At 41.5% G+C, this 14,199-nt stretch overlaps 1 protein-coding gene across 1 annotated transcript in view; it reads left to right on the top strand.

The window, feature by feature from the left end:
• Sbspon (somatomedin B and thrombospondin type 1 domain containing) overlaps positions 1-14,199 on the top strand; it is a 35,455-nt gene that overhangs the window by 3,943 nt on the left and 17,313 nt on the right. Inside the window, exon 2 of the mRNA XM_015485757.2 lies at positions 10,864-11,058. Within this exon, the coding sequence (XP_015341243.1) occupies positions 10,864-11,058 (195 nt within the window). The remainder of the gene's footprint in view (positions 1-10,863; positions 11,059-14,199) is intronic.

Raw genomic sequence — 14,199 nt, 5'->3', positions numbered from 1 at the left:
TTTTTTTTTTTTTTTTTTTTTTTTTTTTTTTAGAGACAGGGTCTTGCTGAGTTACTTAAGGCCTCGTTAATTTGCTGAAGCTGGCTTTGAACTCACAATCCTCCTGCCTCAACCTCTAGAGCCACTGGGATTACAGGCGTGTACCACTGTACCCAGCTAAAGTACCTCATTTATAAAAGGGGAACGATAAGACCACCATGTGGGACTATCAAGTGGACAGAAAGAGATAATATCAAAAGTGCCAGGGACCTGGCATATGGTAGGCACTTGGGTAACAAATGTATCATTGGTCAGCTCTTATCATCAGTGGACATGGATTAACATTTTATTTCATTAAATATGTATTCAATAAATTTATAACAATATAGTGCAGTCATTTGTATTAGTTTAAATAATAAGTATCTTTTATTGAACTCCCACCATGTGCTAGGTACTGACATACTTATTCAATCTTCCCAAAATTTCTGTAAGAAAGATAAGTCTGGTCCACAATCCCCAAATCCAAAAAAATTGATAATCAAAGTCTAAAAAGTGCTAAAACTTGAAAGTTTTTTTCATCATCATTTGGTACCAAAACTCTAGCCTTCCCTGAACTGATGAGGGGAAGACTATTGATAATCTTTTTTCTATCCCATTATAGTATAAATATATATTTGCCTCAAAAATATTAACATATTCTGCAAGGATCTACCCTAGCTCTGCTGGGGAGAGGGGATATGCACATTCTACATTTAAGAAATCCTGAATTCTAAAACTCATCTGCTTCTAGGATTTGGGAAAAGAAATGGGCCTGTATTAGCATTTTTAAAAAGCGGTAGCTGAGACTTTCCAAGGGTTCCCATTACTCAAGTTCAAATGAATGAGCAGTAGAACTAGGAACTTGAACTCACGACTATTTGATTTAAAGTTGCCACTGGCCACATCTGTTGGTGAAAATTCATGATTATTATATATTACTAGATAAAGCAAAGGTTACCTAGGAGTCCCCATTCACTCTCCATACCCAGAAACTTTCAGTGTCTTAGAATCTGTCTTCCTTCTTACCCAAGGTTATATAACTCATTGCTGATGCCCAAAAAGCCTTTTTGTTTTTTAACCTGAATTTATTAAAGCCTTTAAACCTAACAACAATTGATTGTTCTAGGTAGGAACTAGTTGAAAACAATGTCAGTGTCATAAAAACAGTTATGTAGATTTTCAGTATACTTTTTAAAAGTTTTTAAAATTTATTTATTTAAGTATATATGACAACAGAACTCATTTTGATTCATTGTACACAACTGCAGCACAACTTTTCATTTTTCTGTTATACAGGATGTAGCATCACACCATATGTGCAGTCATAAATGTACCTAGGGTAATGATGTCCATCTCATTCCACCATCTTTCCTGCCCCCACACATCCTCCGCACCCCTCCCTCCCTTTTGCCCAAAGTTCCTCCATTTTTTCTATGCCCCACCCCACTCTCCGCCATTATGGATCAACATCCACTTATCAGAGAGAACATTCGGCCTTTGGTTTTTTGGGATTGGTTTACTTCACTTAGCATGATATTCTCCAACCCCATCCATTTACCTACAAATGCCATGATTTTATTCTCTTTTATTGCTGAGTAATATTCCACTGTGTATATATGCCACAGTTTCTTTATCCATTCATCTACTGAAAGGCATTTAGGTTGCTTGCACAATTTAGCTATTGTGAATTGAGCTGCTATGAACATTAATGTGGCTGCATTACTATAGTATGCTGATTTTAAGTCCTTTGGGTATAGATCAAGGAGTGGGATAGCTGGGTCAAATGGTGGTTCCATTCCAAGTTTTCTAAGGAATCTCCTGAGATTACATTCAATGTGAATGGAAAATGTATCTGTGTTAGTATTAACTAAACCTGTTTTACTTCTGTCCTTTCTGATTTTTTTTTTCATCTTGATAAACAGATTTGGGAGGTGGTGGCTGAGATGAAATACACTTCTTTTTCTAATTTGAAAGGTTTATTTTTGTTCTTCTCATGTAAAAATAAAAAATGTTATTGGATCCACAGAATAACTAAACTGTCAAAGAAATCTGTTTTGAATTGAATTATCTCAAAAAACCTCATTATGATGATAACATGGGTTTAACACCAATAATGTACTGCAAGTCTCTTTCCTCTACCAAAAAACAAACAAGATTAAAAATTCTGCACTGCGAACTGAGCATGGTGGCACAGCTTGTAATTCCAGCAGTTTGGGAGGCTGAGGCAAGGAGGATCACAAGTGCAGGAACTTAGTGAGACCCTGTCTCAAAATAAAAAAATAAATAAATAAAAGAGTCTAAGGGTGTAGCTCAATGGTTAAGCACCCCTGGGCTCAATGCTGGGTACTTAAAAAAAATCTGTGTCAGTATTAACTGTAGAAAAGGGGACGGATACAAGTTTCTCTATCACGGAAGAACTTCTTGGAAGACTTGCTTACCAAATGCATAATAACACCAATCTGTAATTCACCAGCTGGGCTTCTAAGATTTTCATGCTAAGATGGTCAAAATAGATGGTTGGTTTGGATCATTGACAGCAATTGAAAGAGCAATAATTAACTCAAATAGGGCAGGACAAAAAATAAGTAGCCCCTATGGAACAGTGTCTTCTCTTAGATTCATGAGGAGTGCAAAAAACAAACTGGCCGAAATATGAGGACATTATTTCTAGAGGGAACAGGGCCATGGTGCTTTAAAGTTCACCCAAAGGAAGGGCCTGCAATCTGTGATGATTTAGAAAGCTGAGGCTTTACAAGAGCTGGAACAGCCTGAGAGGCCTTGTTGGCTTCCTTTGCCTTTGAGGAAAAAAAATGAGCAGGGTCTAGAGCCAGTATTCAAAGCACCTTGGCATAACAGCACTTAGGTGCAGCCCCTGTCCAAGTTGGACGCCCACCATCACTGACACCATCCCAAGCACTTGCCCAAGCACTTCACAGCAATTAACTTGCTCCCAACTTGCTCAAGTTGATCTCTTTTTTAGTCTCATTTTTATGGGCAAGGTAACCAAGGCACTGAGAGGTTAAGGTGACTTGTCAAAAGTCACATCACTACTGGGCACGGAGGCACATGTTTGCAGTCTTAGCTATCTGGGAGGCTGAGGCAAGAAGATCACAAGTTCAAGGCCAATCCCAGCAACTTAGCAAGACTCTAAGCAACTTAGGGAGATCCTGTCTCAAAATAATAAAAAGGGCAGGGGATGTGGCTCTATGATCAAGTGCCCCTGGGTTCAATTCCCAGAAGCAACAACATCAACAATAACAAAAAAGAAAGAAAGGTGCCATCATTAATAGATGATGGAGTGAGACTTGAAGCCAGGAAATCCCTATCATGGGCCCACACCTTTAAAACACTTGTTTTTCTGCCTCAAAGAAATGAGCTTTATGAGACACTGTGTACTTGGCAGGGTAGGCTCCAATTTAATACCAGTGGAGAGGGTGAGCCATCTCTCCACTGACTTTGTGCTCCTTGAAGGTAGTGTCCTGTTCTTCTTTGTAACCCCCTCACCCTTGTTTTTGGTGCTGGTGATTGAACTCTAGGCCTCATGCATGCTAAGCCATGCTCTACTGCTGAGCTGTACCCCAGCCTTGTTTGTAACTCCTGATGGTCTCATAAGGCCTCTTAATGTTTGTCAAAAGAACATCCCACTCATTCTACCTAAGGGATGTTGTCTGTGGCTTCAGAGAGCACCGCTATCTGGGGTGGAACCACAGTTCCTTTTAAAAATAACATTTTCCTTCCCTTGACCACAAAATCCATATTTATTGCAGATAATTTGAAAAACATAGGAATACACAGAAGAAGATAACAACTCACTTGGAAACCTGCTACGGGGCGGGGGGAAATGAATCATTATTATTATTTTTTTATTGGTATCTCCTTTTCCTTTTTCTTTTCGGGGTTCATATGGTATGTGAGATTCTATCGGTCTAGCTGGGCAAGGTGGTGCATGCTTGTAATTCCAGCAACTTGGACAGCTGAGGCAGGAGGCTCACAAGCTGGAGGCCAGCTTAAGCAATTCAGCAAGACCTTGTCTGCTAATATCTCAACTAATATCTCAAAAGAAAAATGAAAACCTATTGGGGATCAGCAACATGATTTCTGCCAGAGGAAAAAAAATATTTGATCATTTTATTGGAGGTTTTTAAGGGGTAAATAGGCCTTTAGGTGATGGAGTCTCACTCAATTTTCAGAGAAACTTTGACAAGATTGTACCATATACAATCTCTATATACATATACATAGAGAAAAAGGCAGATGACAGGTGTTTAAAGTTGTGACACCATGAGAGGTGTGAGTGTGTGTGTGTGTGTGTGTGTGTGTGCACATGCGCGCATGCTGAGAGATAAAGATGTTTAGTTTCTCTTCCATAGAATGTCAAGAAGCAATAGCTATGTATAAATGGATACTGCTCTGAGTGAGGTATAGAAAGAATATTTCCATAAGAACAATTAGGACTATTTGAACTTAACAAAACTTAACAACTTGAGGAAGAAAGCACTTGATCGTGGGTGGCCTTAAACTTGGTGGCAAAAAGCCAAGCAGGCAGGGCTGGATTACAAAGGAGAGTTCTTGAGTCTCTGTGATTAAACAAGGAGACACTGCTACATGAAAACAAGAACAAGGCCTTACAATGAGGAAGAAATAATCCAAATGATATTTATAAAATGAAGGGCTCTTCTCTGGCTAGCAGCTTAATTTGTTGGTGTGTGTGTGTGGGGGGTATATTTGGCATTATCAGGAAAAACATGAGAAAAACTTTTTATTAAAATTGCCCTTTGGTAGCCAAAGACAGAATAGTGTGTCCGTCTTACTGGCACAACTCACTGAGCTGCAATGGACTTGGAGGAAGCCCAGTGTTAACTGTGAGGCAGGAAGTGTCCACAGAAAGATGGGGTCAGAACTGGAGCCATGCACCTGATCTGCCCTGCTGGGAGGGAAGAGGACATAGGGAAATAGTCAGACCAGGATTGGAACCAATAAGATAAACAATTTTGTTTTTTCACCTTTTCTGAAACTCTTTTTTAAAAACTTTTTTTATTTTTATAAGTAGATGAACACAATATCTTTATTTGAGTTTTATGTGCTGCCTCAAATGTGCTAGGCAAATGCTCTACCAACTGACCTATAACCCCAGCCCTCTGAAACTCTTGAGTGAGGAAAATTCGGATAAAATTAAAGTAAACACTACTTCATATCCCAGATAATATAATTAAAGGAGTTTGACTTTCAAGATATACTGGCAGGTAATATAAATGGATTAGAAAGGATTTGAAAGGGGCTGGGGTTGTGGCTCAGTGGTAGAGTACTTGCCTCACATGTGAGAGGCACTGAGTTCCATTCTCAGCACCACATATAACTAAGTAAATAAAATAAAGGTCCATCAATAACTAAAAAAAATAAGAAAAGAAAGGATTGGAAATACCTGGACTCCTGGGGGTCAGGAGAGGTTGAAATCTCCCTGACCTTAAGGCACAGAAAACAGTGATCCTTCCAGTGAGCACCCTGTGGGGCCAAGGTTGCCAGAAGAGCCCAGACTGATCAGGCCTGTGATTTTGGCTGTGGGGGTTTCTGATTTGTTCCTGTACTTCCACTTCCTGTCCTTCCCTCTCTGGAGCCTCTGTTTGTGTTTGGCTTCCAATCAATGGTATAAGCCGACCAGAGTTTGTTTAATGTAGAACATTATTTAGGGAGGAGGACTTGCCCAGTGCCATTTCATTCATTTTTTTAACAAATATTTATTGAGGACCTACCATGTGCTAAACACTAGGCATGAAATGAAAAATGATCTCAGTTCTCAGGGGGCAACAACCATACTTAAAGCAAATATATACTCATAAATTTTGGAGCTGCTACAAGGCAACATTGAGCTCTAAAGTGAAATAATTGTGTGTATTTGTGTGTGTGTGTGTGTGTGTGTGTGTGTTTTGAGGAGGCTGGGAGACTAGTTAGCCAAGTTGGCCAGAGAAAAACTCTGTAAAGGAGGCAGTTCACCTAAGATCTAAAGGATGAACTGTTCAGCCATGCCCAACATGGGAAGAATATTCTCTGCAGAATGAAAACATGGACAAAGATTCCAGGATATAAATAAACTTGTTTTGTTCAAGGGATGGAGGAGCCAATGTGGCTGGAGCAGAGGTGGGGCACAGGGGTGGTAGATGTGCGGAACCTCAAGTGGGAGTGGAGGGTCAGGAAGAGGCCAGGTCACACGGGGTCTGTAGGCCATAGGAGGGAATTTGGATTTCATTTTAAGTGAAGGGGATGTAGCTCAGTGGTATGGTGTTTACCTAGCATTCTCAAAGGCCTAGCTTGGATCCCCACCAGATCAAAACCAAAAAAAAAAAAAAAAAAAAAAAAACCCTAATGAAATCCAAATGAAATAAATGAGGGAGTTTATGAAGTAAATACTCCACCCCCCAGAAGAGAAATCAGTGGTACAAATTTTAATGTAATTGAACTTGGATATGACTCACTATTCCTATTATTAGATGATGTGAAAATATATCTTATTCTTGCCAGGCAGGATGGTGCATGCCTGTAACCCCAGCTATTTGGGAGGTTGAGGCAGGAGGATTTCAAGTTGAAGGCAACTTAGTGAGCCCCTGTTTCAAAATAAAAAATAAGAAAGATTGGGGATATAGCTCAATGGCAAAGTTTCCCCCTCCCCCACAATCTCCAAAGGAGAAAAGAATGAAGGAAGGAAATAAATATATCCTACCCTTATGTTTAGGTTCATTGCTAGAATATACAACTCACTTTTCTCTTCTTGGCCATTTTCCTGTGGCTGTGGTAGGGATATCTGATCACCAGAAAGCTCTTGAGGAAAGGAAACTAGTTGGCAAATCCAGAAGAATCTGATTCCCAGGCATAGATTACACGCCTGTAATCTGTTACTTGAGAGGCTGAGGCAGAAGGATTGCAAATTTGAGACCAGCCTAGGCAACTTAGATCCTGTCTTAAAATAAAAAGGGCCAGGGACCCAGGGATGTAACTCAGTGGCAGAGCATTTGCCTAGCATGCATAAGGTGCTGGGTTCAATCCCCTATACCAAAAAAGAAAAAGTTGAGAGAGAAGGACTCTATCATTCCTTACACCCTGGATCTGTCTATCATCTCACTGTCCAAAGAGCTAGGAGCCAGAGAAGCCCACTAAGACTATAGTAGCAAGTAAGATTGTTCTATTTCTGTTCTCCACTCCCTTATAGCATTCTGTGGGGTCACAGGCCCCAGATAAATTACTTGCATTCAAATCCATATTTTATGGGCTGCTTCTGGGGAAACCTGAACATTAGGTTAAGTTTAAACAAAGAAGAAAAGAAAGTCACTGAGCTTTCTGGCACCCATTAACACCAGGTTTCCTTCCTGAGTCAAAGGCCTGAGTCATAACACTAGGTTACACAGCCTGACAGATTCCATTGATAGCAGGTGAAACTAAATGTGAAGATTGAGAAAGTCAGATTTTAAGAAAAAAACATTCTGATATGCTCTAAAGAGATGTGATTTAGATAAGCTTTAGTGGGAAAGGGACAAAAATACTAATGGGACAGTTCAAAAGGAAATGTGTGTCATAAAGCCGTAATATATGACTTGTGGTAATAAATCAGTCAGAAATTCCTTCCTAGCCCCTAACCTCTGTGACTGAAGACCTCTTGTGACCTACCAAAGCTTGCAGTCCAAATAATCAAAAGTTCACAAGTGAATCACGGATAGAAGATTTGGTGTAGAAGAGAAATAAGTACCTGAGATAACATTACAACGCAAAAAAATATTTTGTGCAATACGTTTTTATTTCTTTGATTCTGTGTGAATTTTCCCCCATTTTGTTTTACAATGAAACCATTGCGATGTTGTTGTCTTGGACCCTAGAACTTTCTGATTGTCTTTATGGGCTTTTATTTTAATTTTTTGAGATTGCGTATCCCTATGTTGCCCAGATTAGTCTCAAACTCCTGAGCTCAAGTGATCCTCCTACCTCAGCCTCTCAAGTAGCTGGGACTTGAGCCACAGTTCCCTGCTTTAATGGGGCTTTTAAAGAGATAAATTGGAAAAATAGGAAATAGCATTATGCCAAGGAAGAACCTTAATCAACAGGAATTGTTACAATGATGCAATGATTCCGTGTTTTTTGAGGGCTTCAATTCTGGGACCAAACCAAATAAAATAAATAAATATTGGACATGAGACACAAATGTTGAAATCCTAAGAGGCTAAATTCAGTCAGACTCCTCACCTCACTATCATCTTTTGCCAAATGGCTAGAGACTAAGTCAAGGCCATATTACTAAATTCTGAGTTAAGGCTGTGGCAAAACTTTATTTTATAGTGATGCCAAATATTAATATTTGAAATAAATGCATTTTAAAAATACATATATAATACCAGGTGTGGTGGCATTATACACCTATAATCCCAGCGACTCCAGAAGTTGAGACAGGAGGATTACACATTAGAAGCCAGCCTCAGCAATTTAGGGAGGTCCTAAGCAACTTAGAAAGACCCTGTCTCAAAATAAAAAATAAAAAGGGCTGACGATGTAGTTCGGTGGCAAAGCACCCATGAGTTCAACTCCCAGATCTCCATTACAAAAAAATAGATAGATAGATAGATAGATAGATAGATAGATAGATAGATAGATAGATAGATAGATAATGTTGTTGTGTTGTTTATCCTCATGTCCAACATATCAGGACATCAGGGCAGGACTACCTAGACTTAGGGAGGAAGCTGGAGCACAGCAGTGGTGAGGTAAAGACAAAAAATGTCCTTCTCAATCAGTACCCAGCCTAGGGGTCTCTTTAAATGTCTTCTTTTCCAATGGTTCAATGAAATGGTGTCATGAAAATTAAAAGGGTGGGGTCAACAAAAGATGACCACAGCAGGGAAGTGACTTGTTAGTGATTTTCCTAAGGATGTAGATACATGGTGGATATTGGGGATGAATACTAATATGGCTCATTCTTGCTTCTGTAGATAGTTGTCTTGATATCTATGGGTATGTATTTATGTATTTAGTTACTGGGGTTTGAACCCAGGGGCACTTTACCACTGAGCTCTATGCCCAGCCCTTTTTGTTTTGAAACAAAGTCTAAGTTTCTTAGTCTGGACTGGAATTTTCCATCCTCCTGTTTCAGCTTCCCAAGTGGCTGGGATTATAGGTGTGTGCCACCATGCCCAGCTATCTATGAGTTTTTAGATGATAATGAAATTATGTTTTAAAATAGCATTAAAACATTTGAATTACTAACAGATGTTTATGTTGGGAGAACTTCTTTCACATCAGGGGTAAGTATGTGTTGACAAATATGTCCTCCCCAACTATGAACCTTAAACTAATCTGTTGAAAGGCAAAATAAGTTTTCACATATGAACTGCTAGAAGTCCAAATTAAGGTTTCAAAGAAGTCAGAGTGATTTCCTGTAGGAAATACTATGAACTTGAAATATAACAGTGGTAGGGAAAATGGGTTTCACTTTGTGGAGAGATTTGGCATCTACTTCAGGGCACATCTGTCTTTTTCTTTTTTCTTATATTTCATTTCAAGTCCTGAAATAACTCAATTTAAAAACTCATTGCCGTCTTTTAAAAAGACTCATTAGAATTTTCAATGGGAAAGTTAAATGTGAAACCAATTGATTTTAAAGTCATGGAGAGGAAATTGGAATTTTAAATTCTGTTTTCAGATTTGGTTAGTGAACTTGAGAACAAAATAAAAGAGACTGGTTTGATTTGTCTATTTAGGTGAATTCTAAAACATGTCATTGGACTCCAGGGAACAGCCTAGCACATGGCTGGCTGCTATAGGCCAGCAGGGCCCTGAATTCTACCAAATGCTTGAGAAACACAACTAATGGAAAGAACTAGCCTTTAGGGCTAAGTCAAGACTGACTGAACCTCTCTGTGAACAACTGTGAATACTCTATTTCTCTGGGTCTTGGTTGCTCATCTCCAAACTCCAGCTCTCACATAAGAGTCTGTGAGCTATTGGGGGAGGTGGGGTGCCATCTGAGAAAGTGGGAGAAGTCTTAAATTATAGAGGTCCCTGTGTGTGGCCCTAAGCCTTGTGTCTTATGGAGACACATTTGCAGAGAAGAATTGACATGGCTAAGTATTCAGATTATTGGTAAGTAAAGTACCTCTCATTTTTATTACCCAGCCGCATGTTTTCTAAAACGAATATGTTTTATTGTTATACTAAAATGTCCCGGGTGGACGAATGTGGGGAGTGGGGAAAGGACCGCTACTGGGTACAGGGGTGCAGTTAGGAGAAATAATTTTTAATGTTCTGTAGCACACAATAGGGCAACTAAGGTTGGCAACAATTAATCACATATTTCAATGGAGGTAGTCGAGAGGATTATGAATGTTCCCAACACAAAGAAATGACAAATGTGTCAGGTGATGTATTTGCCAATTACCCAGATCTGATCATTACACCTTATCTAATACATCACTGAGATATCATACTGCACCTTATAAATATGTACAAGTGAAATGATCTGAAAAGGGGAAAATGTTACAGGCAGGGACACATAAAGTTAATATTAAAAACAAAACAAAAGCAAAGATCTTATCTAACCCTAGCAGTATGAGGAAGTTCCCTGAAGGAATTTACCTGGCCGCCTGTCTCTGGCTCAGATACACCTTCAGGATCCGGGGGCCTCCCCCGTCCACCTCTCCATTATCAGTTCCCCATCAGCGCGGGGCGGAGGCGATGCTCTGCGTCTTCCTCCTGATACCCAGGCCCCGGTCAAGGTGAAGTTGGGCTAAACTCGACTGTTGGTGTTGTCCGGAGCAGCCCTGCAGGGGGCTGGGTTTACTCAGGGGCGCGTCCCGTTGTGCTGTCTTCCAGCTCGCCCGTGCTTCGTCGGGGAGTGGAGCCCCTGGAGTGGCTGCGCGGACCAGTGCAAGCCGACCATCCGCGTGCGCAGACGCTCGGTGCGGCAGGAGCCCCAGAACGGAGGGGCGCCCTGCCCGCCTCTGGAGGAGAGAGCCGGCTGCCTGGAGTACGCCACGCGGCAGGGCCAGGACTGCGCGCACGCCTTCGGTAGGGATGCATGGTTGCAGCCCTTGTGACCTTCGATGACTTCTTGGCCCTTCCTTCCATGAAAGGCCATGGCTGTGCAGGGAGAGTTGTACACACTGCGGGGAGCGAGTGGGTTGGGCCGATCTGCCCAAAGTAGATAGGAAGCTCAGGAAGTGCTTGAGGAGGAATGAATGGCCAGCTGTACAAATGACTCTCTTTCCCTCGCTGTCCTCTGTGTGTTTTTAATTCCATGGTCCATTCTCATTGTACACAGACTCAGCAATAAAATAAAACACGCACGTGACCTTGCATGTGTGTGTGTGTGTGTGGTGGTGGGGGGGTTGGCCTGTGCATACCTGTGCACCCAGGATCAAGCCCCAGGCCTCACATTTGCTAGGCAGGTGCTCTACCTGTGAGCCACATGTCAGCCTTTGCATTCACATGGTTTTTAGTAAATCAAACAGGTGATAGAAAACTTTTTGATTAATTGAATTATTTTGCGGTACCAGGGATTGAACCAAGGGCACTCTAGTACTAACCTACATCCTCAGTCCACCCTGCCCCTTTTTATTTTTATTTTTAAAACAAGGTCTGTGAACTTGTCCAGGTTGGCCTGAAAAGTGAGATCCTCCTGCCTCAGCCTCCTGAGTGGCAGAGGTCACAGACTACAGGTGTTTGGCACTGTGCCCCACCTTGATAGAGAACTTTAGATAGGATGATGATATTTCACATCCAGTGAAATGATAGGATGATATTTCATGTTCAAGTGTCCAGCTAGGATAACTATTTCACCTCCACCCTGAGTCCTTATTCAACAGGAATTAAATTAAAAGTTTATTTGCACATTCACAAATGTAAGAACAATAGAAAAATGATGTTTCTAAACGGTGATACAACAATTCTCTTAAAACACCTGCTTCTGCTCTTAAGCTGACTTGCCTAGGTTTGGTGATTTAAAAAGATCACTATAGTTGTGGAGTAGCAATGGAGGGTCTGGGAGCTGGCTCACTAATAAGCTAGGATCCCCATGAGTCTCGCAAAGAATTCAATGAAAATGCCTGTGTGTTGATATGGATTGAACCCAATATGACAAAACACTGACTTCTCAGGATAGTAAAGACCGTATCTGTTTCATAGAAATTTGGAAAATTTTGTGTCAATATAACTTCTCAAGCTGTTTTGTGCCTTTGTTTTTTGTTGTTGGTGGTAGTTGTTTTTTTTTTTTTGTTGTTGTTGTTGTTTTGTTTTTGTTTTTTGGTACCAGGATTTAACCCAGGGGAACTTAACCACTGAGACACACCCCAACCCTTTTTATTTTATGTTTTGAGACAGGGTCTCATAAGTTACTTAGGGCCTCACTAAATTGCTGAGTCTGGTCTCAAACTTGCACTCCTCCTGCCTCAGCCTCTGAGTTGCTGGGATTACAGGCATGTGCCATGACAACTGGCTCCTATAGCTTATCTACTGAGCTATGTCCCCGGCGTTTTTATTTTTTTATTTTGAGACAGGGTCTCACTAGGTTGCTTGCAGCCTTGCTACATTGCTGAGGCTGGCTTTGAATCTGCAATTGCATTGCCTCAGCCTCCCTAGCTGCTGGGATTACAGGCCTGCGCCACCATTCCCAGCTCCTATGTTTCTTTCTTAGGGGTCTGCTTGATGCCAAGTGTGGACTGGGTGCCAGGGTCAGGGTTGTGAGGAAAATTAATGTGGAGGTTGCTGTCCTTCAGATCACTGTCTAGTGGGAGGGAGCACCTTATCAAATGACCCAAAAAATTAATCTCAGAAATACACAGTTGCGGTAATAGGTGTAACTGACAGCAAGCAAGTGAGTTGAGTGGTACTTAAAGCTGAGTTAAGTGTAATAAGGTGATCCCCCTTGGTCTTGGCGGGCCGGCAGCTCCCTGGAGATGGAGCTGAGAACATAGAGCTGCGTGGGCAATAGACCAACATGGTTAAAGCTGATGGCTGGACGGAAGGGGTTTGAGGGATCTGGGAGCTAATCAAGGGCAAAGATATGACCATGACAGGCAGTAACACGCTTGGACAGGGTGGCATGAGAAAGGAAGTCCCACAGCCTGAGTCTGTTAAGGCTATGGTGGGTGGAGAGAGGGGAGGGGTACCATCCAGAAGGGAAGGGCACAGGAACTCCCAAGGTGGGGTGGTGACTGGAGAGAGGTTTGCGTGTCTAGGTGATGTTTCTCAGGACCCCAGCAAGGAGTCTCAGGATAAAACTCCAAAGGGCAACGTCAGCTTGGGCTCTGTCTTATCAATGGCCAGTAAATGCTGGGTATAATGACACAGGTATGCAAAGCAGGCAGGTCCTAAATGGCTAAAAATCTGCTTGTTTGGCAATTTTTTAAAAAAACTGGATGGATGTGTAAAAATTTGAGTTTATTCCAGGCTTCTCAGCTACAGGATCTCAGCCTGTGGTGAGGAAATAACCAACACAGGGCTGTTGTGGCTCATTTTTATAACACTGGGGAAGCATGAGGCTCATTTGAGAAGCCAAGAAAGGCCTGCCTATGGGGAGCATAGAAAGGGCTATATTTAAGTTCTGATCTTTTGTTTAAGAGCCCCGGAGAACTACTGTAATCAGAACTGTGGTGGGAAAATAGAAAAAACAAACAAACAAAAACCAAACCAGAATTGGTTGGGAAGTTTCACTGTGTAGTGGTGAGCCTGGGGGGGAGGCCTCGCATCCATGGGGCAGTCCCATTAAACTCATGGAGAAGTAAGGTAGTGCTTCCAGAGTGTTTGCTCACAGGTAAACTGTAGAACACAGTCACATTCAATCCAGGCACTCTGCAGAGACACTAAGGGACAGGTTCAGAGAGGAAGTCTCTGTATGACTCTTAGAACCTAGAGTCAGGAAAAGTGGACTTTCTACTCTTTTGTGGTGTATGGCTGCTGGAAGGTGTTTCTTTAGCACATTAGACCTTGGTGCTACCATAAGCTATTGCTTCTTCCCAACCTTGGGTCTCTTACAAAAGGACAATGGGGCAGGAAGTTCAAGAAGAGGATGCTAGTAAGAGCTGAGCACCGTGGTGCACGCCCTGTAATCCCAGTGACTCTGGAGGCTGGGGCAAGAGGATTGCAAGTTTGGCCAGCCTCAACAATTTAGAGAGGCACGCTCAAAAAAAAAAAAAAAAAAAGGCAGAAGTG

The sequence above is a fragment of the Marmota marmota genome, unplaced genomic scaffold, assembly GCF_001458135.2.
Source record: "Marmota marmota marmota unplaced genomic scaffold, marMar, whole genome shotgun sequence".
Lineage (NCBI taxonomy): Eukaryota > Metazoa > Chordata > Mammalia > Rodentia > Sciuridae > Marmota > Marmota marmota.
Note: the sequence above shows the minus strand (reverse complement) of the source record. Positions and strands in the feature narration are given on the sequence as shown.